Raw genomic sequence first — 23,501 nt, forward strand, 5'->3', positions numbered from 1 at the left:
GGCATGCATGTACGCTGACAGTATGTATCATCACTTTACGGAGTAAGCACCGCATGCTCTGAAACGTGTCACTGCCAACCGCTGGCAGATCACAACTCTTCCTTGTCCTGATAGGCAAGCAGCCGAGCAAAAAGATGACACTCGTACTCGGTATGTAAACACATGAGGTAGCTCTGGCCTAACTGGCCCGCGCGCGCAAGCGAGATCAAAGGGCACAGCGCTCCCTGGAAAAGACGGCGAATCAAGCCTCGCGTATCCGTACGTGTCTCAACTATTGTTGGCCCTGGCGCCTGCATCTCGGCCCGTTGGCACAGTGAGTGCCCTTCAGGGTGGCAGCGCCTGGCTTCACAACCGCTGAGAAATTACAGTACATACGTTTGCCTCGGTGTCCAAAGTGGCCGGGTCCCCGTCTACACAGCTTTCATAATATCGCAACATCAAGCTCGTCAAGGCCAGACAGCCTCAAACAGAGGGGAGCGAGATGCCTGCAGGGTCGAGGCGGCCAAGGAGAGGAAAACCACCTTGTTGTACGTCATTGCTGCCCGGTAATCAATCACCGCTGTTGGCTGCTGGAAAGGAAAGGGGCAGAAAAAGAAAAACGACCGCTTCCGGCCCCTGTTTTGGCTCCTCGCTCGCTGCTCGACTTGTGCATTTGTGCAGATGCTTATGAACTTCTGCTTGAGCCACCATGCGCCCAGCGTCATTCCAAGCCACCTCCTCTCTCTCCACCTCTACCTCTCCTCTCCTCTCCTTTTCTCTCTCTGACCTTTCTCTCTCTTCGTGCCTTTCTCTCTCTTTCCATCTTTCCTACAAGCCCTTTCATTCCCTCCTTTATAGACTCTTGTTTTTGTCAACGCCGCCGTCTTTTCGCATCTTCCTCCCTCCCCGACGCTCGCTACCGGCTCGATCCTTGACCTGAAGCTCATCCTCGCGACAGCTGCCTCGACGGCATCGATCCCATCGACGCTAGTGCCGCCATCGACGTCCTCTCCAGCCCTTCCGCCATGCGTTTCACAGCCGCTCTCGTCGCGGGCGCGCTCGCCGTCTGCGCCTCGGCCAACAAGAACTATCTCGGCTTCAACTCGGGCGCCACAAAGGCAGACTACTCGGCCAAGTTCAAGGCCGACTACGAGGCCGAGTTCCGCACCGCCCAGGCCCTCCAGGGCGCCCCCGGCAAGTTCAACGCCGTCCGCCTCTACACCAACATCCAGGCCTACTCCCAGGAGGAGCCCATCGAGGCCTTCGAGGCCGCCATCAACACAAAGACCCATGTCCTCCTCGGCATCTGGACGTCCGGCACCAACAGCATTGCCAAGGAGATCAACGCGCTGAAAAAGGCCGTCTCCAAGCACGGCACCAAGTTCACCGACCTCGTCATCGGCATCTCCATCGGCAGCGAGGACTTGTACCGCAACTCCAAGACGGGCATCAAGAACAAGGGCGGCGTGGGCAACAGCCCCGACGCCATCGTGCGCTTCGTCAAGCAGTTCAAGCAAGAGTTTTCCAAGACGTCCCTGGCCAAGGTCCCCGTCGGCCACGTCGACACCTGGGACGCCTGGACCAACTCGACCAACAAGCCCGTCATCGACTGCATCGACTGGCTCGGCGTCGACGAGTACCCTAGCTACCAGAGCGGCGAGAACAACAACATCAAGAACGCCGCCAAGCTCTTCGACGAGGCCTACCAGAAGACCCTGTCCGCCGCCGGCGGCAAGCCCGTGTGGGTCACCGAGACTGGCTGGCCCGTCTCGGGCCTCAACTGGGACCAGGCCGTCGCCAGCGTCGACAACGCAAAGCACTACTGGAACGAGATTGGCTGCCGCAAGCTCTTCAACAAGGTCCCGACCTTTTGGTACAACCTGCGCGATTCCAACCCGGACAACAAGCTCAAGTTTGCCATCACAAAGGACCTCTCCACCAAGCCCATCTTCGACCTCAAGTGCCCGACCAAGTTTGAGACAAAGTCCCGCTCTGCTTCTGAGTCCTACGGTGAGGCTAACAGCACCGACTTCAGACCTACCAGCACCGGCCGCCACCTGTCCACCATGACGGCTGCCACTTCGCTCTCCAGCTCCACCTCGACCTCCGGCCGCGGGTCTCGTTCCGGCTCCGGGGCTGGCGCTTCATCCACCACTTCAGCCCCGAGTTCCAACGCCGGCGCCTCCGTCCAGAGGCTGTCTGCCGCGGCCTACGCCGGCGTTGCCGTCTTCATTGGCGCCTTTGCGCTGCCTTAGACCAACCAGACTTTCTTTTCTGGGCTGACCGCGGCTTTCCGTCGCGTTTATAAAATGCCGTCATTTTTCTCGCAGAGAGAACATTGTAACTAGAACGAAGTCGAGTTTAGACAAGCTGATGGCCCAAGGCCACCGCCTCGGGTTGTTCATTGGCGCCGTTTCATTTCCATTTCTCACCTCGGAGCCTGTATGCTGCTGTTGAGTCAACAAGCCAACGACGGGTTCAAATAAACGAAGGTGTGGTTGGTGAAAACCAGAAATTGAACCTTTGTTTGGCTCCGGAACGGAGTGTTCTCTGATAAACCGCCAGCTTCTGCTACCAACATTCCGTTGAGATGCATGAATGTAATCAAGTGTCTCGCTCGTAGTTGGCAGTTGGCCTGTCGGACCGAATGATTCTCGACAAGGCCGAGCCAGCGTTCTTTATGGCTAATTTGATTAGAAGCAACCCTTTTACAAGACGGAGACGCTTATAGACGGCCTTCAGTGCGTTAATTACCTTGTCTTGGCTCGGTGTTGCGAGAAGGAGGCCGACTTTGGACCAAAGCAATGCAATGTTTTACTCGGGATACACCACTTGACTGCCTGACCGATTCAACCAAGTCGACCTCCTGCTTTCCTTTTGTGCCGGTAAGGTTTGTGACAGAGGGACGCGAGCATTTCAAATTTTCAGCTTCGTTTTTAGAGACTCGAGCTTGGAGCGGCAATGCTCGCACGTGCCGTGGAGGGCCACCGTAGTAGAGAGAGATGACTGCTGAGAAGGGAATGACCCTTGCCTCGGTGGAGCTCGTATAGAAGCTGATCATATACCTATGGAAGCGGTAGTTGCCAATCCGTAGCATGTGCCAATAATCCTCCCGCATTAAATGGCCCGTCGTAGTATTAATACGGCGGAGAATTAATATAACCCCATGGAGTCGGGGAACGGATATATGTGGAGTTCTCTGCGAGGCTTATTTTTCTGATCGGAGCTTCTGCCAAACCAGCTTACTCCACGAGGCTAGCTAGGCACTTGGTCCATATTCTGGCTTACTTCCCGCTCTGCGGTGACACAGCAGCAAGGTTTAGCTTAGACTTGCTCGATCCGCCAACTTTTATCCCAAAAAGAACAGCGAGAAGCAGGAGGATAAGAGCGGGGGAAATTCCTGAAGACCGAAAAAGCGAAAAGTAAAGCGTTGTCGAGTTGAAAATTATGACAAATGGGTGTATCGGTGTCAAAAGCTGGATTTGATCTAAGTATTAACTTGTCCATTCTTGTGAACGCACATAGTCTTCTGAGGATAGCATCCACTTGCTCACCCGCTTGCTTATACATGATTCTCACGGCTATAATAGTCTTGATATAGCTTCAGACAGCCAACAGATTTATATTTGCTATACAAAGGGTGAGCGTTCACCTTTGGGCAAGATTATCTTCTACGAAATTCCAAATCTTCACCCCCGCACCACATGCCTCTCCGGAACCCAATTCTTCTGGCCCTTGCCCTCGGCCTATGGGCCGCAATAGCCCTTGATCCGCAGTGCGCCCCGGGCGACAATTTCGACTTGGCGCATTAGAGCCTCTAGCAGTCGACTGGCGACGATGGTAACATACGGACCATCAAGAGCTAGAACATGCAAGAATGCACAGAATTTACGGGCACAGCCTTGTACACGGATTGAACCACGGGCCAGATGGATGGCGCCGAAGGAGCGAAACTCGACCGAGAGAGGGATCTCCTTGATCAACAACAGAGGCACGGCTTGCAACAGGGCTAGCGTCCATATCAGGTATCATTGTGACTCTCAACCTAGAAGGGATAATTCAAGATCCATACCCAAGAAACAAGAAAGCCAGGGGACAACGTAGGATGAGATGGGAAGCAGCAATTTTGACCAGAATGTGTGGCCAACATACACCAAACATTGGAACCTTCAAACTCGAGATATTCATACATACCCTAACCATCACTACTCTTATGGGAGAAAAGTAATGAGGGATGACACTCAGCCCTCTTGAGCGTTTTCATCCCTAGAGTGACTCGCCAGTCTGTTGAATCCTCGGGCCGCGCCGCTGAAGTTTTAGGTAAAGAGGTTTCTTCTGCCAGATGCCGAAGATCTTCTGGTCGTCATGCCAGCTATCCTGCTTGTGGGCCAACTCGAAATCGAAACGGTAGAGAAGGCGGCAAATGATCAATCTCATCTCGGAATAGGCCAGGTTCTTGCCGATGCAATCTCGTGGGCCATAGCTGAATGGCTTGAAGGCGGCACGCTTGTCTGCCGCAAAGCGCCCCTCGTATTGAGGATGTGTGGCTGGCAGCCATCGTTCTGGGATATACGATTCGGCCTCGACGAAGTTTGCCGGGTTCTGGAAAGTAGCCCATTGATATACGGAAAGACGGGTCTGATGGAGAAGCAAAAGACGTCAGCACGAAGATGGTCAAGGACCGCACCAAAGAAAAAAGGGTGTCTCGAGAATTGAAAGCCGGACTCACCCCTGCAGGCACAAACTTGCCGTTCACCATCTCGCCAGGGGAGACTCGGGCAGAGGTCTCGGCGGCGGGCGGATACATTCGAAGAATTTCGTTGATACAGGCCTGCAGATACTCGAGCGAGCCGGTGCTGACCAAGTTGATGTCCTCTTCAGATGCGAAAGCGGCGCGAATCTCGTCGGCGAGCAGCGCGTAGGCCTGTTGGTTCCGCGACATGTAAAAGCAAAAGCCCGACAGAGCTGTCGCCGTTGTTTCACTGCCGGCGACGACAAGTGTAGGCGCATTCACCAGGACCTCGCCCTCGCTCATGCCGTCGCCACCGTCGCGAGTCTTCTTCATCATGTAGGCCATGATATCCTGGTGCTCACCGGGTGGTTTCGGGCCGTGTTCTAGGCGAGTCTTGGCCTTGTCTCTGGCACCGGATCGGACCCCGAGTAATAATTTTGCCAACGACCGCCGGGTGGATTTGCTGATGATCCAGCCCATGAGTGGATAGTACTGAGAAAAGCGTCGAAGAGATATGCCTTGAACGCCGCGAAAGATGGTCAGTACCCAGGGGTGATATCCGTTGTTCTCCAGGCAGGAGAAAGAGTCGGAAAACACCAAGTCGCCAATGATGTCGAAAGTTGTAAAGTTTAGCCATTCGACAATGTTGATGCTTTGGCCCTCGTCGGCACGCTGAGACAGGCGGTCGAGCATCATATCCACATACTTGATAATGACAGGTTCCTGCTGCGCCAGGGCAGCGTCGCTAAATGCATGGGCCAGCTGTCGGCGTTGTCGCCGGTGACCGTCACGAGAAGCGGAGATGAGAGCTTCGTGTTGTTCTTGAAACACGGGGGGCAGTTTATGGAATTCTGCCTTTCCGCCTGGTCGACGGCCATAAACCTCTGGCCATCCAATGGAGCCGTCCAAGGAGACGTGATTTGGTCCGATTCGCACCGCGGGGCCATACTTTTGATGCAGCTTGGCAACATGTCTCACCCAAGTTCCCTGGATGTAGTTGGAGTACGCAGCGGGTAACGATGTAAGAGACAGATGCAGCGGCCCAGGAAACTTGGAAAGCGGATGGAACCAGATACGATAGATGCCTTGCGCTACACCGTAAGCAACGACCTATATCGCTGTCAGAACCACAAGTACGCCAAAGGAGGCCCAGGTAAGCTACCAGAAAGAACAACAGGCCAAGAGTGTGTAAAAGGTTGCCATCATACTGCCAAAGGCCCCGCCAGGAATCAAAGCCGATCTTGCTGAGGTCGGCGGAACTCATGGCCGAGGAGGTTGCAAAGAGTTGCTAATAAGAGGACAAGGAGTCTGCTGGCTTTCGAGAGCCGAGTGACGAGACTCTCCGCTCCCCAAGATGCGTCATGGCTTATATAGACTACAGGCCATCTCGCACGGAGTCGAGCCCGGCACCCGCGGGATGTCCACGGCAGACATTGCAATAATAAATAAATACATATTTTTGGCATATTGTTATGTATTGTTAAGAGTGTGGCTATATTGATATGTATTGTTAAGCTTATCAATAATTATTAATATAACGTCGAATGCTCGTCTCCGTCTCCGTTGCCGCCGCCCACATCCATGATCTCGTCATCAACCGCAACGTACAGTTTGCGAATCAAGTCGTTCCTCACCCAATTACTCAAGCATTGCAGCTTTTCAGTCCTGTCCGCGGAAAGTCGAGCTCGATCCCAAGAAAGTGTCCGCCTTGTGCAAGAGAACACCCGCTCCGGGTCGTCCGACATCGCTGGGACGCTGAGTATGTCAAGAGCCATCTGATGCAAGCGTGGATACTCGGCTCTCTGTTCCTCACGACACCACCATTCAAGCGGATTGGCAGTCAGCATATGTCTCGGAGGAGCATTGATGAATTTCTCAAACTCGTCTTCATCGCCAGGTTCATCCAGGACACTCATTGACTGCCTTATGCGCTCGTAAGAAGCGACCTCTCGCGCTTCACAACTGGGTCGCACGGTTCTCTCCGAAGAAATTGGTCTGTCCTTATACTTCGCCCATTGCCGCTGTGCTGCAGCAATGGCTGTCTGCCGCCACTCTGGTGCCCAATGACGGTCGAGATACCTCCGCCGTTTTTCTGGATGGAGCAGAAGTGCCGTGGCATACACGGGGTTTTTGTCGGTTTCTTCATAATACTTTGAAAGAACCCACCAGCCCATGTGAATCGAGCTTACCATGTGGGCGTTTTCGGCATACTTGACCTGCATCGAAGTTGAGCTTCTTTTCTTCAGCCCGAAGGCAATACTTGCAGAGTCTACGACTGACCTTTGCGTCTTCGAATTGCACGAAGAGGATGTCCATGTTCTCTAGCACCTGATCTATTGAAGCCCAGGCCATTTGCTGCTCCAAGGTGGCCTGGTGAAACGGCTGCAAAAACTCGTGTGTCATCTTCAATACTTGCCAGTCATCGTGAGTCAGGATGTCGTCCTCAAGCTCTCGATGATACTGATTGACGAAGACCGACAATGGGCCTTCCTGGCTGATGGCGGCATCAAGCAGCTTGAACCACGAGTTCCAGCGCGTGATGTTGTCGATACCGAGGGCTTTCCCCGCAATGTCGTCCCATGCATCGTTGTGAATTGTAGAGTTGCGAATGAACACAGCAATGTTGTGAAGTTTCCCCATTGGACCGATGCTCCGCCAACCGGCAGTATCATTTCTTTTCCTGCGCTTGGCGTGAGTTCTTGGCGTAGATTCTGAATGGAGGTGGTCATGCAAGGCATCTGCGACAGTAGTTTGATTCAGTTCGTCGTCCGCCTGTTCAACGGCGGCCTGAAGTGCACTTTCGCTGGTCGCAAAGAGAAAGGCTTGCAGGGAAAGGTTAATGATGTGGCCAGCGCATCGTGTTCGAGACGATATCGGATCAAAGGTCAGCCCATGCTCTTGCGATAAATCAGCAGAAAGTTGACGGAGGCAAGTGTCATTTTTCGCATCATTGTCTCCGGTGAAATAGCCGAGTTTCTGTGTGATGCCGTATCTCCGGATGATCTTCAGTAGGTGCGGCGTCATCGCTGCGCCCGCGTGCGACCGTCGCAGGTTTGGCAATCCCAGCAATGCCTTGCGAGGCTTGTATGCCTCGTCGACCCATTGCGCATGAACAGCGATGTATGCCTTGCGTTGAGGAGAAGACCATACATCCATTGCGATATGCACAAGACTCGAGCGCCTTCGAGCCACCGACAGACGGATTGTTGATGCGTATCGTACGCCCTATCTAGATCCGAAGCGACCGTGTTGCTAGAGTCGACGAGGAACTCCTCGACTGCGGGGTTGATCGCGGTCAAAGTGCCTGATACTCTGGCCACGTCGCGCAGCTCAGTGGCAGATGCCTATTCGCGGAAAGTAGCATCTGTGCCTCTCGGAAAGCATCGACATTGATCACGCTCCGCAAAATGTTGACCTCGCTCTCTTGAGTCAGCCTCAGCTGCTTTTCGCTTGTTCTCGCAAAGGCATTCTCGATGGCTACTTGACGCTTGCATCGAGCATTCGTATCTTCTCTGACTTGTACGTGATGAACCTTTTCGAGATGATAGCGGGCGTTGCCAGAAATGTGGGTTGACCACGATGGATTGCGACAACGTTTGCAGTAGTGGAGTAAATTGCCACCTGCCGTGCGTGGCTCATCGCCTCGAGCCTGTCGAAAGTGATGCCAAGTCGACGTCGCTCTCAACTTCCTCCTCTTGACTGCTGCCGGAGGGGAATGCTCCGATTCTGAAGGTATACTGGCAGATTGCGAGACACTATCGGAAGGCAAAATTGATGATGAAGGGTTCGATGCGATGTCAACCTCCGGCACACGGGATACGCAGTCTTCCATTGCCAAAGCCGAGGTATCGAGGGGGCGTGCACTTCAATCAGCAAAATGGAGGGCATGAAGAATCTTCAACGAAAGAATGCTACCATTCTGTGCCGAGCCCCTTTCCACAGCGCTACGGCTGACGAGTGGGAAAAGTAAGTACGCCTAAGACAGGCAATCAGAGCATAATAGGGGCATATTAACAATACATATTGATAGGGGACATCTATATTTTTATCGATATCGATAAGCTTAACAATAAATATGCCCATACTTATCAATATATATTGATTACTGAGATGTCTGGTCCACGGGCGTGTGCAAGTGACTTGGACGACGCGACATCATTGGGCGCAGGCCGCTAGGTATGCATGGTGAGCGCGATGTAGGGCGAGCCGTTGTACGAGCAAGCATAGCCTCGAAGAGCCGGCATCATTTGCAAGACTAAGCTGACGGGGCCTCGGGCTCCCTCAACGGCCGACGACGCCGCGCGTGTGAATGCGATTGCACTAGGCCGTTGATGGGATCGGCATTTGAGCATCCGCTGACTGGTATAAAATCATCCATGACGGCTAAGACCCCCCGGTGTATGCACATGTGCTTCCACACCATTGGTCCCGTCCCGTAGGCTCCCATCCGGACATTGACTGCCTTGCGGCGCCCGTCCGTGATTACTTCCTCCGAGCCCCCGAGGCACCATGGTGGCACAACAGGCATTGCGAGGCTCTGATCTGGGGCAGCTCTCGCTCGGCATGACGGCTGCGCTGGCAATGCAGCTAGGCAAGCCGTTGCAGGAGGTTAGCGGCATACTGCAGCTCGAGCAGGTAGTGTTCACGACGCGTGACGGTCGTGGCAGATGGATGGCACTTGATGTTGATTCGATGAATTACGAATAGGGGCCAACAGTTTCCTCGAGGGACGAACTCGACCGAGGCAACAGTCGCCAAGGATGTCAAGCCCTTTTGACTCAGCCATTTGAAGAGCAAGGCAAGGACCTTGCGATTCACCCTTGTCGTGTGCAAAAGTCAGGGCTGGGATGGATTTGGGTGAGATGGCCTTTTGATATGACTGGGCTCGAGAACCGCGCGGAGTCGGAGATGTCGTTGGTACAGACAGACACAAGACAAAGAAGCACCAAGCGGATGCAATGCCGAGCTCAAGGCCACAAGAATCATGCAGCAATACGGATGTGGGCATCTGGGATTGGTTTGATGGGAAGACATGGAACGAAGATGCGAATACAGGCGGCACAAGACACATCAAGGCAGGACTTTGATAGGTGTGGATTAAAGGTGGCCATGTACAGTATGTCGCTGGCCATTCAAGGAGACAGCACGTGTGTGTTTACTACAGTGTGCCAATCGGGGCAGAGAAAGCACTTATAATGCGCGTTAGTTAATAACACCTCCCAAAGGGGGTGTCTTTATCTTGCCTGGTGTAGCGGTATTTTACCAGCTTGGCAGTAATACCAGTATCCGCAACTCGTGAGAAACAGCATACATACAGTACTTGCGCAGAGCCCACGTCGAGCCAGTGTGTAGGAGGGAGGATTGCCTGTATCTTGGGCATGTTTCATCCCTCGAACCAACGCCTCCAGAGCGGACCGAGGCCGAGCCGTCGTTCCGCACTTCTCCACCTCTCTCTCCACTTCTCTCTCTCCACCACCTTTCGGCTTGCGCCGGCAGCAAGCTCATGAATCGCGGGGCAGCCGAACCTTGAGTAACTTGAGCAGATGCCCGACTTCCTCTGCTCAGAAACAAAACGGCCATTCTCTTTCTCCTGCTTTCCCTCTCCTCCATCCACTGGTTCACCTCGCGCCGACTCTATCCGCAACCGACGACCCAATCCGCCATCATGTCGTGGCTCCCCATCGCCCCGGAGTCTCACTTCTCCATCGCCAACATACCCTTCGGCATCATCTCGACCCCGGCCGACGCCGCGCCGCGCCCGGCAGTTGCCATCGGCGACCATGTGCTGGATCTCAAGGCCTTCGCTGCCGGCGGCGGCTTCGCTGCGTCGCCCGACATCGAGAAGCACGCCGCCGTCTTCTCCGCCGCCACGCTCAACGACCTGGCCGCGCTCGGCCGCCCATTCCACCGTGCCCTGCGCGAGTATCTACAGGCCGTCTTGAGCGCCGACACCAAGAACCCCGAGCTGCTCAGGGACAACGAGAGCCTCAGGAGACGCGCGCTGCTGCCGCGTGCCGAGGTCCAGAACCACCTCCCCATGGCCATCGGGGACTACACCGACTTCTACGCCGGCAAGAACCACGCCTACAACGTCGGCGTGCTCTTCCGCGGGCCGGCAAACGCCCTGCAGCCCAATTACCTGCACCTCCCCGTGGCATACCACGGGCGAGCGAGCAGCGTCGTCGTCTCCGGAACGCCCATCCACCGCCCGTGGGGACAGATCCTCAAGGACCCCAAGGCGGAGCCAAAGGTGCCCGTCCTGGCCACCGCCGAGAAGCTGGACCTCGAGCTCGAGATGGGCATGTTTATCTGCCGCGAGAACAAGATGGGAAGCCCCATCCCCATTCACGAGGCCGATGAGTACGTATTTGGCTATGTCCTTATGAACGACTGGAGCGCGAGGGATCTGCAGGCGTGGGAGTATGTGCCCCTGGGCCCGTTCACGGCAAAGAATATGGGAACCAGCATCAGCCCTTGGGTCGTGCTGGCCGACGCCTTGAGGGATGCCAAGAGCCCCGGTATCCCCAATGACACGCCGCTTCTCCCATACCTCCAGGAGAAGGTCAAGGACAACGTCCTAAGCATCGAGCTCGAGGTCGATCTTAAGAGTAAGTGTAGTGTTTTTCTCTATAGACCGCTCTCCTTATATCGCCGGAGACACGGCCGCTGACTCGACCCCCCTTCTCAGCTGCCAATGGAAACACGACAACAATTTCTAGGACAAACTCCAAGAACCTCCTTTGGTCGTGGCCGCAGATGATTGCGCACCACACCATCAGCGGCTGCAACCTGCGGCCCGGAGACTTGTTCGGCTCGGGGACGATATCTGGTGAAGACTCGACCTCACAGGGCAGCATCCTCGAGCAGACGCAGGGTGGAAAGATATCCTTGCAACTGCAAGGCGGCGAGGAGCGCAAGTTTCTGCAGGACGGAGACACGCTGGTCATTCGGGGATGGGCGGGTAAGAAGGGCGCTTTGGTTGGCTTTGGCGAGGTGTCTGGCAAGATCTTGCCGGCCCATCCCCTGTTTTAGATGGGAAATATGCCGAGTTTCTCATCCCGGTGCCGGCGTTGAAGAGGGCGCATTGGGGGGAGAGAGACCGAGACCTCCATTCTAGAATTGAACGTATTTACATATTCCGTGTGCAAACCACTGCTGATATCCATTTTCCCGCGTCGCCGACCCTCGCAACGTCTGTCTCAAGTCTTTGTCCGCAGATTCTCTGGCGTGTCTGGCTGGTTGAAATAGTGCGCCTTGACCACTGCCGGATGCTGGTTCAAGCTGTCGACAACTCTGGAGACGACGGGGAACGCCCTGAGGTCGACGCCAAACCTCTCCGCGTTCCACGCGGCGGGCAGCAAGCAGGCGTCGGCCATGGTAATGGCGTCCCCAAACGAGTACTTGCCAGCGTGATCCTTGGCGACGGCCTCGTAGGCGCGCAGGCCATCTGTCATGAGCTCCTTGTTCCACTCCTCGGCGTTGCCTCCGAGGGCCCGGACGCGGCGCATGATGCGGAGGTTCGTCACCGGCTGCATGTCCGCGGAGACAATGTTCACCAGCGTCCGCACGACGGCGCGGGCTTTGGCGTCGCCTGCTGGGGGCAGGATGGGCGTCTCCGGGTGGACCTCTTCGAGGAACTCGAGGGCCGCGACGGACTGGCCGACTTTGAAGCCCGCGTGCTCGGATCGACGAGAGAGGAGGAGCGGCACCGTCGCCGAAGGATTGAGGGCCCGGTGGGACTCGGAGAGCTGCTCGCCGTCGAGGAGATTGACGGGGGCAGTGTCGTACGAGATGTCCTTGAGATTGAGGACGATGCGCAGCCGGGCCGAGCAGGAGGACCGGAAATAGCTGTACAGCGTGTAGTCGGGCATGATGAATCCCACTTGCTGCGCTGCGCGTCTACGCCCTTGACAATGATGGTCTTTGATAAAGACTTGTTTCCGGTGTCGGATAACTCGCAAACGAGGCTTCGTCTCCGGATGGTTCCCAAGTCCACTCTCTACTTCGAATTCATGGCCATAGCACGATTCCCCGTCTCCGTCTCCACCGTCATGACACTTGCATCCCGGTGATAGCCATGACGCCCAGGACTTGGCCGAGCCCCGCGGCCAATCATCGAGTCGAGTGTGCCGAGAATATCGGGGCCCGTGGGAGCGGAAACTTTTCCGGTGCGGGGGACGCCGGCATCCACTCGGCATCCAGCCGCTCGATCCGGGTGAGATGTGCCGCAGCCCGAGGCTTACCAAGTGGCGCCTCCTGAGAGACTGGCGTTCCAGAATCGCGCGGATCTCGAGAGAGAACCCCGGAAATCTAGAACCGGAGATGGGTAAAGGATGCCATCAGTGGCAGAGAGGAGCCTGGCAGACGTATGTATTTCGACCTGACTCCGGCGTCCGCAGTGGTCAGTTCATGTACTGTCTTGATAGCTGATCAGACCTCTAACTTGACAGTTGACGCTCTCTATTCCACTGCTTTCAAGGGGAAGCAGCGCACCCAACTGACGGCGAATGCTGTATGCCCATGTCATGCTCCGTACACTCAACCAGGTTCAACTATGTCAGTCAGGGACTCAATCTGGCAGAGGAGATGACCGGTTGAACTTTAATAGCAATAGTAGTGCTGCATCCCCAATGGCCAATCGCTCAGCCAGTCAATGCCAACCTCTGGGCTACGTCTGCTTGGAGCTCGGCTCAGCCCGACGTTGCCATTGACGCGGACATGCCTGACAAAGGCACCCATCCTTCTAGACTTGAGCGCCATTACCCCTTGTGTGGCGTCCTATTCGGGGGAAGTGACTGGCATCGTAGCAACATGTACAGACAGTTGTGGCTGCGAGTGTAAACCCATCAAGGCTGGAGCCGCATCTAGCACTGGGCGCTACACACGATCATCGAGGTGAAAACAGTGAACGTCAAATCTGGACCTACACGCTGGCGTTGCATGCATGGTTCAAGAGCTTGGACTCGAGACTGAACCGTGACCACGCCACTGACGGAGGAAGTTGACGATTTGCCACTCGACTTCAAGGTCCAACACTTATTAGCGACTGCGCATTGATCAGTGATATACGGAGTAATGGGCCGAATAATGTGCCACCCACCCTAGGCATCCCCGAACTTGGGGTCTGTCAAGCTTTCAATGTTGGGCTACAACCCAGTGGCGATATCTGGAATACAATGTATCACGCTTGTCGCAGGGAACATGTTCCTCTAGGCCCGGGATATAGCGTCCGGAAAGAATTATCGCTGCCAACCCTCCCCGGGGCATACATCCGCGTGTTCATCATCTCATGGGTACAGCGCACGCACAACAAGCAACCGCCGCAGCAATGCCGCGCCCACACGAAAGAAACTAGAAGCAATAGGTATTTCAGATTTGCCCCCCTCGTGACAGGCAGAGTCGCACCACTGATCCTGAACAGAATCCGGTCTTGGTGCAGAGCCTTGGCGGGTGTGGGCTTCGAGACATTGTTGATGGCTATGCAAGAGACGCAACCAAGACCTGGTCACGCCCCTCCCTTGCCTGATTCTAGAAGCTCGAATCGAAAGTGAGCAGCTCATCGTTGGGGTGGACGAGGAGGAGGGGGGAGGCCTCGTCAACTTGATAGGCCATGACTGCAGATCCCTGTCAATGGCCAAGCCGAGAGGTGGTGACGGGCGCTGTGCGACGATTGGACCTGCGTGCTCGTCCACATGCAGCCCGTCGATATGCTCTCAGGCTTCTCCGCATTAGCCATGGTTCTACTCCGGTTCTAGGAGGTGAAACCAGAAAAGGCGTAACCCAGGTCGGGCCTCGATCCCCCCCCCCTCTCCCTTGCCCCGGACCCAGGCTCACAAGACGTTGGGCCTAGTCTTCTGCTATGCGGTGGGACGTGGCCCTGGCAGGGACAGGCTTCAAGCAGCTCATCCGCCCACCTCGGCCTTGCTGGCCTTGCACGCCGACATGCATGCGGAGAATCCTTGACGCAGCTTGCACGTGCGCAGATGGGGAGGGAGGGACGATGTTGAAGCTGCTCGGGTTGACGGGTAATTATCGAGCGGCTTCTAGTTCCTAACACGCTCCGCATAGCTTACAGCGTAGACAGTTACCAAGACGCTCAAAGTGATGCGTGCCGTTGATGCCGTGCCGTGGAGCACTCACCACTAGACTTCGAACAAAACCTACGATGTAGCGTCGCGTGGCAAGCAGTCTGGCGATAGGCAAAGAGTCGCATAGTGCGCAGCGGAGCAGGGTCTTGATGTACATGATGCAAGGCAACCAACAGCACATGGATGATCGGGCGGGAGGCGTCGGCAATGGCGGTGTCTGCATTGGATAGAACGCTGCGGCCTTTGCTACCCGCGTCTGCCCGCCTTGCCGTTTCTATATGTCTCACGGCGCGGATGAGCTTCGGCGACTGGGGTGAAAGACCCAATCCTGTGCATGGTTCAACATGGCTTACGGACTCAGTACAGTAAGACGACGCGGGCGCGGAAGCCGTACATGGCCTCCGTGCTATCAGGAAGCAGGGGACCTTCTGTGATCACTTCACGATGCGGTCGAGCCTCACTTCCCTTGTCTTTTGCCGGTTCAAAGCCTAAACCCCAGTCGCCACGAACATCTCGTCCCCACATACAGCCCCTTGGCGGACCAGGGCCTTTGCTGATGGCTTGATGCCAGCCCGCCACCACCAATCCCCCCCCGACTGAGATGCTAGCTATCCAGTTTGCCTTTCCCCGGCAGCCACATGGAGCGTCTGTGTCCAACCGGAGGCAACCCCAGACGCCATGCAAACCCCCCTTGGCCGGCTTTGATGTACAGCCCTTTGCGACGCGGCTGGATGACTCTTGGTTGCAAGTCACATGCAGCAGTAGATGGCCTTTGCTATCAAGTGAAGAGTTGAAGCCCAAGAGTTGAAGCCTCGCTCGCAGAGTCCGTATCCTGTTTGGCTACGTAATAATTACTGTATGCCCGTGGACACGGGACATGCGCACCATACCCGTAAGTGCGTGCTGGGATGCTGGCATGACGATACCGGGTACTGCAGATGATGGAGGGGGGCTGGCAAGGTTGACCCAAGCATATGCTCGTGGGCATTGGCCCATTGGGCAATTTTGATTGCGCCGTCACAGCCACGCCAAGACTCTGCGGGGAAAAAGCAAGCATCGTTTCATCAATTCAAGGTTACATTGCGCTTTCCGGTAATACACACTTGCACCATCGCCGCAGAGGATGGTGTGGGAGACGTGCTGCTGATGTTGAGATAGGGAGGAGGGAGTGTTCGGCCCCTTGGCTATGGGCCATGACCCTCGAGACATCGTGGTGTAGATGTACGGGGTGTGGATGTACAAGCCATGGATGCAGACACACATGGATATATGCATTGGGCACACACATATTTCAACGATGGCGAGATCTGAAGCGGATGGCGCATGGAGACAATGGATAATCATCAGGTTCAACGGGCCGCCCAGCCTTCACTTTTCGTTTCCACTTTGTTTTCCTTTTCTGCTGGTTCACGACGGATGCGGCCAGTCAGGTCAGAGGAAAGGGACTTGCCACCAAAGACTTGCTGAACTTGTCTCACCGGAAAGCAACAAGGGCCTCTGTGGCATCGCACCGGCATCCATAGACTGACTGGGTTGCCTGCCGCCTAGACCAGGATCATCGTTGCACTTTTGCACCTTGGCATCAGCTCCTCGTCGCTCACGCGGGCAAACCAGCATTTTTTGCTTCTAGAAGAGGAGTCGTCGGGGAGGGTTATTCCAGCTGGCAGCCCTTCAGCCCCCCCCCTTGCTCCCCTCCCGGCGTTTCTTATTATCAGGCAGCAGTAAACATTTGTGCGCCTATACTGATAAAGGGAGAGAGCTAAACAGAGCCAGAGATTGCGGCAAAGATAAAGGCAAGCCTCTGGTTCGCCAAGAGATACCGAGCATGTCCCACCATGGCGTGCTCTTGGGGTCCATCGGGTTTATTTTGCTGGGCCCTGCATTGGACCCGTCCGACAGAAGCCTCACTTTGCTGCCGGGCGTGTGTGTGTCCACATACTTTGTTGTTATCGGTGCCGCGGGTAAACTCTCTCGGGTCTTTGTCTGGGATCGGTCCACCCCAGGCTCTCGAGCATGGATTACATGCGCCGATGGATGGCCGGATGGCTTGTCCCATCCTGATTTGCGCCGAAAAGCCGTGAAGGCGTGGGTATGCAGAGGCAGCCCGGTATAAGGCCCCGGAGGAGCTTGCCCACAGGATGCATGAAGAGGGAACATGTGCTCAAATGCTATCATTGCCTCCCCACATGCACATACGGCCATACGAGGGATCAGCAGGCTCGTGTGCTCTGCAGAGCCGAACGCGGCTTATTTGCGAGAGAGTGGCCGGACTGGAATGCAAGGATGGCTACCCGAGACGACGCTCGGATGCAGCGCAGCAACGGCGGCATCGGCCGCAAACGCCTCGACTTGTTTGTTTCACCTGGTCGGTTTTCGCCTCTTCTACCACCGACGAGTGGATGGGATCAACGGCCTGCGCGAGGTCAGTGATCCAAGCGGAGAATGATGGGGGGTGACACAGACGCTGGTCTCCCCTTCCTCCCTTACTTGATCCTCGGCTGTGGATGGATGGATGGATGGATAGATGGATGGACCGTCGGCGGCTCCTACAGTACATGAACTACAGAAAGACCTGTCTTGCTGTGGTGAGCGATGTAGGACAGATCTGGCACCAACGGACAGGACGCGGCCACTCATCGGCCGGCTATTCATCAGCCCCCAAACCGCCACCCCGACGGCCTTTTTCCTCTTCGCCTCGGCGCCAGGCCCCGGCTTCTCCGTCGACAAGCCTGCTGGTGGTGTCCCCATCACTCCATCCCCCCCTGTCCAGGCCAAGGGTCCCACACGCGGTTAGTCCACTTCGGCTGGATGGACCGGGATCTTTTGTCCCACTGTCAATGGCCATCAACCTTCCCGAATCGGGCCTCTTTCTCCGGGGTCGGCGTGTCTTGGCCCGCAGGAGCTAGCTGGTGGCAGATAGCGACTGGATGTGTTAGTGGCGGCCGTGGCGCTACTCGACGAAGCTCAGAGGGAGATCCAACCGGGAACGCTCATGCTCCTGTTACGCACAATGCGCCATGTGTTGTACCTGATTGTGCGTACCTCCAAGGCTCTAATGCGTCCAGTTAGCTTGGAAGAGAGACGCTGATGGACGGGCTAGCTGGATACATAAGTAGTCGCCGTAACGGCTTCATTCCCATCCCCCTCCCCCTCCCGTCCCGTCTATCTTCGCCTCTCTGCCCCCTCTTCCTCGACCGTTGCGTCCTCCGGCCTCCATCCTCCCCCTCACCTCTTCTTTTCGTCGACTCGGCCTGCTCAGCCTACCGTCGTCCCCCCCCCTGTCCTCGCAACCCCCTCTGAACCCCCCCCCCTCTCCTGGCTGATCCCATCAACTCGGCCGCGGGCCAGAGAGCAGGCGCACAAGCTCGCCCATCATGACGAGCGCCCCCAACCTCGAACACGACGCCATCACGCAGGCGGGCCTCGTCGATGCCGAGCACAAGGGCATCGTCGTCAACCCTGCCCGCGGCTCCATGGACGTCCGCAAGGGCTCCGTCACGCGCCACTCGCTGGCTGGCGTGTCGGTCGAAGAAGAGGAGTACGACGGCAAGCCGACCGAGGAGGAAATGCACACGCTGCGCCGCGTCTCGGGCAAGATCATGTGGAGCATGTGGACCATCGCCTTTGTCGAGCTCTGCGAGCGCTTCTCCTACTACGGCACTTCGGTTCTCTACACAAACTTCATCAACCGTCCGCTGCCCGTCGACTCCACCACCGGCGCTCCCCAGCACCCGGGCGACCTCCCCGGTGCCCTAGGCATGGGCCCCAAGGCTGCTCAGGGGCTTAACCTCTTCAATATGTTCTTTGCCTATCTGATGCCTCTCGTCGGGTAAGTCATCCCGCGACAAGGCCTGCCACAAGGGCCACGAGGGGAGCTTGGCTAATGTTTCTTCTGCAGTGCCTGGATTGCCGATGCGCGCATGGGTCGTTTCTGGACTCTGCATCTAGCCATTGGCGTTTCCACCATCGCCCACGTCATCTTGGTCGTTGCCGCGTCCCCGGGCGTCCTCGCCAATAACAAGGGCTCCTTCGCCTGCTTCATCATCGGCCTCCTGACCCTCTGCGTCGGTACCGGCTTCTTCAAGGCCAACGTTTCTCCGCTCCTGGCTGATCAAAACGAGGACGTCCGGCCGCGTATTGAGGTCCGCAAGGGCGAGCGCGTCATTGTCGACCCTGCCGTCACAAACACCCGCATCTTCCTCTACTTCTACTTCTGCATCAACGTCGGCTCACTCACCGGCCAGATTGGCATGGTCTACGTTGAAAAGTACGTGGGCTTCTGGGTCGCCTTCATCATCCCCACCGGCCTCTTCCTCCTGGCTCCCTTCGTCCTCTGGTCGCAGAAAAAGAGCTACAAGCTCAAGCCCCCTACGGGCTCGCTGCTCTCCAAGTTCTTCCGCATGTTCATCTTTGTCCGCAAGCGCTCGTCCTTGACCAAGTTCAGCTGGGAGGTGGCCAAGCCATCGAACGTTCCCGTCGCGGAGCGCCCGAGCTGGATGACATACGACGATGCCTGGGTCGACGAGGTTCGACGCGGTCTCAAGGCCTGCAAGGTCTTCCTCTTCCTGCCCATCTTCTTCCTCTCCTACAACCAGATGACCGGCAACTTGACCATTCAGGCCGGCACCTTGGAGCTGCACGGCGTGCCCAACGACATTATCCAAAACCTCAACCCTATCTCTATTCTCATCATGATCCCCCTCATCGACCACGTCCTGTACCCCGGACTCCGGAAACTCGGCATTGCCTTTACGCCCATCAAGCGAATGACGACCGGCTTTATCATCGCCGCCTTGTCCATGGTTGCCTCGGCCGTCATGCAATACTACATCTACCAGAAAAGCCCTTGCGGCTGGTATGCCAACAAACTCATCCTGGTCGATGGCGTCGAAAAGGCATGCCCGCCAGCGCCCATCAACGTGTGGGCCCAATGTTTGCCGTACATCTTCATTGGCATTGCCGAAATCTTTGCAAACGTCACATCGTATGAGTACGCCTACTCCAAGGCTCCGGAGAACATGAAGTCTCTGGTCATGAGCGTTAACCTCTTCATGAGCGCCATCTCCGCCGCCCTTGGCCAAGCCTTTACCCCCCTCTCTGACGACCCGTACCTCGTGTGGAACTACACCGCCGTCGCCTGCATTGCCATGGTTGGCGGAGTTACTTTCTGGTTCTGCTTCCGACATCTCGATTCCGACGAAGACAAGTGGAACTTGCTGAAGAGGTCCGAATTTATCGGCAAGCAGCAGCCGGGCTTGAGCAAGGCTCACGAAGCGGGCGAAGAGGCTTAATGCGGATGGGAGAACTGTGTGTGTTGGCAGGCAAGGTCATGTACAAAGTAATGTGTCTGTGACGATGAACGATACCAATTTTCGAGTGGCAAAACTCCTCATGTTCTTATTCAATCTTTACAAGATATCCCATCAAATGCAGGATCCAAGAGTGAGCAATGTGAATTGACCGAGCGCTTGAATTCAAGATCACACCTATCCATCTTCTAATTCGTCTGGAACAGCTTCTCGGAAGTTTCAACGCCCCTTTTTTCGAATCTTTGTGCTCATACGGATCCAGTCCTGCTACTCCGTACCTGAAGCAATCATAATACATTACGTTCAGAGGAGCCAGTCCTCCGTGACGTCCGGCGTCACTGTCATTGGGTATCCTTTCATCATCTGAGGTCACCCTCCTTATGTAGGAGGCTCTACGCAGACATCTCTGACAAGCGATAGTACCGAGGAGCGATGCTCGTCCTCATCTTCTTGCCCCAGATGGCAAGAGGAACGCCAATCAAATGAATGCCCAGGCTGATGGCCGCCGCGATGATAAAGATGGAGCTGACACTCATGGCTTCCATCCAGGGGGTGATTGAAAAGGGGCCGGCGATACTGATGGCATTTCGGAAAAAGGCAATGGCCACAAATGTTTGGGCGACGAGCTGTTGAAAAGAAGACGGATTATTAGCGCCTCGTCTCATCATCGGCCTCGGGGTTCACCATCAGGGTGGCTGGCTTACATTGGGAAAAGAGTCGATGACAAGGGTAAAGGTGATGTCGGAGATGCCGCCAAATCCGTACGCAAACACGGCGGATCCGATCGAGGGGAAAATGAAGTGCATGCCCTGCAAGTACGGTCAGAATTCGCCAGGACAGTGCCTGACGCGAAGTCAGGGGTAGGAAGCAAAGCAAGACGCACCCGATCAGCTGTGACGCCAAAGATGGCGAGGCCGGCCGACATGGCCAGGGCAGGAAGGGGAATGAGCCACAGGCGCATCTCGGGCTCGAAGATGCCGCGGTTGCGTCTCGCGAAGCGCACAATGGCCCAGTCGACAAGGGGCCCGCCATACAAGCTGCCAAGCACGGAGCCGATCAAGGGGCCCGCCGACATGAAGCCAATCTGGGCGGGATTGAAGTTGTACGGTGCCTTGGAGAAGGTGGTTGAAGTGACGGAGGCGATGATGACGAGCCAGCAAACCCCCGACGCGAACTCGAGAAAGGTGAAGACGACGTGGGGGAACCAGGCCGAGAAGATGGGGTAGTAAAACGTCTTCCAGAGGGACTCGTTGGTCCGCGTCACCAGCTGGAGCCGGAGGTATTGCGGAAAGGGCGGCCGGGACGGCGGAGCGTCTGCGCGGACGGGCGCCTCGGAGTCGACGCGGCTCAGCTTGGGGTCGAGCTCGTAAAAGCCGCGCACGCTGGCGCTGTCCCCGTCGCCGGCATCGCCCGTGGTGCTCATGCCCTGGGTGGCGGGCACGAACTTGGTCTCCTCAAAGGAGAGTATGAAGAGCAGGGACAGGCCCGTCATCCAACCGCCGAGCGTCAGATAGGACGAGCGCCACCCAGAGCTGAATGCCTGCGCACCGGCAGCCATTGGCGTCAGAAAGGTGCCGGCTGTGACGGCGATCAGGTAAACGCCGTTGGCCGAGCCTCTCTGGTGGACAAAGAACAGGTCGCGGATCTGGACGATGGAGTCAGCAAGGTGCCACAGGCCAGACTTGTTCGATTCAACTCTCTCGACCGGGAGCACCGGGGAGAAGAAACCGGAACGAGATGGGATCAGAAAAGGGGCTAGGCGTACGCTCATCTGAACGGCCGTCTCGTTGGTGGCACCAGCAAGGCCCATGAGGATGTTGGTAACGATAACCTCCGCCGACGTCTTCATAAAGGCGGACCACCAGATGGCCGCTGTGACGAGTATGGTGGAGACGATGTAGGTAGACCGTCTGCCGTACTTTTTGGCAAAGGGGATGAAGACAACGCAGCCAATGGCCAAGCCAACCAGCTGAGCTGCCTGAGCGTTGTTGAGGACCTGCAGCGTCACATCCATCTCCTTGAGCATCTGAGGCCAAAACACCGTCTGGATAGCTAGCCTGTATGCGGGGACGGGCCGTCAGCATGCTATAAGCGAGCAGTTGGCGTTGGATGATTGCACCTACGCGGCGAAGATGGACATTGTCATGGCGGTGAGAAGACCATAGTTCCAGGCCTTGCGAAACGTCGACCACGTCTGGATATCGACATGCCGTGTAAGCAAACTGCAGAACCATGACTGCGGCACGAAAGCACATGGCGTGGTCGACTTACCAAGGGATCATTGTAGTCATCCGAGGGAGTCGGCATCAACACCATCTTGCCATCGTTGCCGACCTGCTTGTTGTCCTCTGAAGAGCCATCGTCGTCAGCTAGTTGCCCTCATTTCCCAGACACCCGCGCACTCAGTGTATCTCCCGGCTCGTCGACTTACTGGAGAACAGCTCCAGGGTGCCTGGCGGATGCGGACGGCTCGAGCCATCGTTGAAGGAAGCGTTGGCGTGTTGATTCATGGGGACATGTGTAGCCAGCCGGTGGCACTGCTAACCCTTGTAGAGCAAGTTGTGAGGAAGCTTAGATGAGGGACCTCGAAAGGAAAGAGATGACAGCCTCGAAGCTTCGATGGGGGGGACGCGATGATCTCTTAAAAGACCTGAATGAAGTCGGCTCCCATCCACGTAGAAATCAAGCTTGACAAGTGCACACCATGTAGTCGGCTACCCCGGAACCACGCCGTGGGTGGGTCGATAGGGACTCGACTCCATATATAGGGTTGAATTTGAGAGGCTTAATTCCTACTCTATCAGACAAAAATGGAAAAGCACCAAGCTTATTTGTCGACACCCCAGACTTGCGGGGTCCAGGGGGGCCCTCCGGGACATGAAAGGGTCTCCATGTCTATCCATGGACCCTAGCGGCCAGCCTTGTACGCCTATTCATGGCAGTGCAAGGCAACCCTCGAGATACGGAGCCCACAATACGTAGAGACGAAGTCGATACACACCACCTAGCAGAGAGGGCCTATCCAAACTCATGCCTTGAGAATACTGAAATAAGGCGAAGTGCCGATCCGGTACCAGCCAGGACTTCTCTGATATGCTAGCAAGCTGAGGCGTATCCTCTGCGGCGTCTGACTGGTTACAGCCCCTGTAAATGACCTGTCTTTGCACGGCCAAAGGGATTTGCATGGTCTGCTGCGGGCAAAAGGAAAAAGGGGGGTTCACTTCAGCTTTAGCTGCGCCCTAGCCAGCTGCACGTCCATCTGACTCAGACGATACGGATACCAGACCAAGCAAGCTCGGCCTCGGGGGGGAGAAGCAGGGACGAGGTGCACGACTGACAGCGGCACTGTGGGTGTGGCTTCAAGTGGAGGGAGGGTGGGAGGCCGACGCAGGC

At 56.1% G+C, this 23,501-nt stretch overlaps 6 protein-coding genes across 6 annotated transcripts; 3 read left to right on the top strand and 3 right to left on the bottom strand.

Moving 5' to 3' along the window:
• Window positions 1-1,004: 1,004 nt before the first annotated feature.
• Window positions 1,005-2,234, top strand: HRG_00309 (glycosyl hydrolases family 17 domain-containing protein; the record flags this gene model as incomplete). Its single annotated transcript, XM_044858780.1, has 1 exon — window positions 1,005-2,234. The coding sequence occupies one exon, from the start codon at window positions 1,005-1,007 to the stop codon at window positions 2,232-2,234; it is 1,230 nt and encodes a 409-aa protein (XP_044725180.1).
• Window positions 2,235-4,245: 2,011 nt separating this feature from the next.
• HRG_00310 (cytochrome p450 domain-containing protein) lies at window positions 4,246-7,351 on the bottom strand (the record flags this gene model as incomplete). The annotated part of the gene is made up of 4 exons (XM_044858781.1): window positions 4,246-4,617; window positions 4,709-5,821; window positions 6,901-6,927; window positions 6,992-7,351. 4 exons carry the CDS (start codon window positions 7,349-7,351, stop codon window positions 4,246-4,248), a joined length of 1,872 nt encoding a protein of 623 aa, XP_044725181.1.
• A 3,025-nt stretch (window positions 7,352-10,376) lies between these two features.
• Window positions 10,377-11,743, top strand: HRG_00311 (fumarylacetoacetate (FAA) hydrolase family domain-containing protein; the record flags this gene model as incomplete). Its single annotated transcript, XM_044858782.1, has 3 exons — window positions 10,377-11,131; window positions 11,177-11,319; window positions 11,400-11,743. 3 exons carry the CDS (start codon window positions 10,377-10,379, stop codon window positions 11,741-11,743), a joined length of 1,242 nt encoding a protein of 413 aa, XP_044725182.1.
• Window positions 11,744-11,910: 167 nt separating this feature from the next.
• On the bottom strand, window positions 11,911-12,582 carry HRG_00312 (putative glutathione S-transferase; the record flags this gene model as incomplete). The annotated part of the gene is made up of 2 exons (XM_044858783.1): window positions 11,911-12,366; window positions 12,421-12,582. The coding sequence occupies 2 exons, from the start codon at window positions 12,580-12,582 to the stop codon at window positions 11,911-11,913; spliced, it is 618 nt and encodes a 205-aa protein (XP_044725183.1).
• Window positions 12,583-18,173: 5,591 nt separating this feature from the next.
• HRG_00313 (POT family domain-containing protein) lies at window positions 18,174-20,090 on the top strand (the record flags this gene model as incomplete). Its single annotated transcript, XM_044858784.1, has 2 exons — window positions 18,174-18,628; window positions 18,698-20,090. The coding sequence occupies 2 exons, from the start codon at window positions 18,174-18,176 to the stop codon at window positions 20,088-20,090; spliced, it is 1,848 nt and encodes a 615-aa protein (XP_044725184.1).
• Window positions 20,091-20,500: 410 nt separating this feature from the next.
• On the bottom strand, window positions 20,501-22,618 carry HRG_00314 (major facilitator superfamily domain-containing protein; the record flags this gene model as incomplete). Its single annotated transcript, XM_044858785.1, has 8 exons — window positions 20,501-20,734; window positions 20,813-20,917; window positions 20,992-21,219; window positions 21,271-21,753; window positions 21,874-22,165; window positions 22,232-22,302; window positions 22,380-22,456; window positions 22,540-22,618. 8 exons carry the CDS (start codon window positions 22,616-22,618, stop codon window positions 20,501-20,503), a joined length of 1,569 nt encoding a protein of 522 aa, XP_044725185.1.
• Window positions 22,619-23,501: the final 883 nt, after the last annotated feature.

Source organism: Hirsutella rhossiliensis (genome assembly GCF_020360975.1).
Source record: "Hirsutella rhossiliensis strain HR02 chromosome Unknown scaffold00001, whole genome shotgun sequence".
NCBI lineage: Eukaryota > Fungi > Ascomycota > Sordariomycetes > Hypocreales > Ophiocordycipitaceae > Hirsutella > Hirsutella rhossiliensis.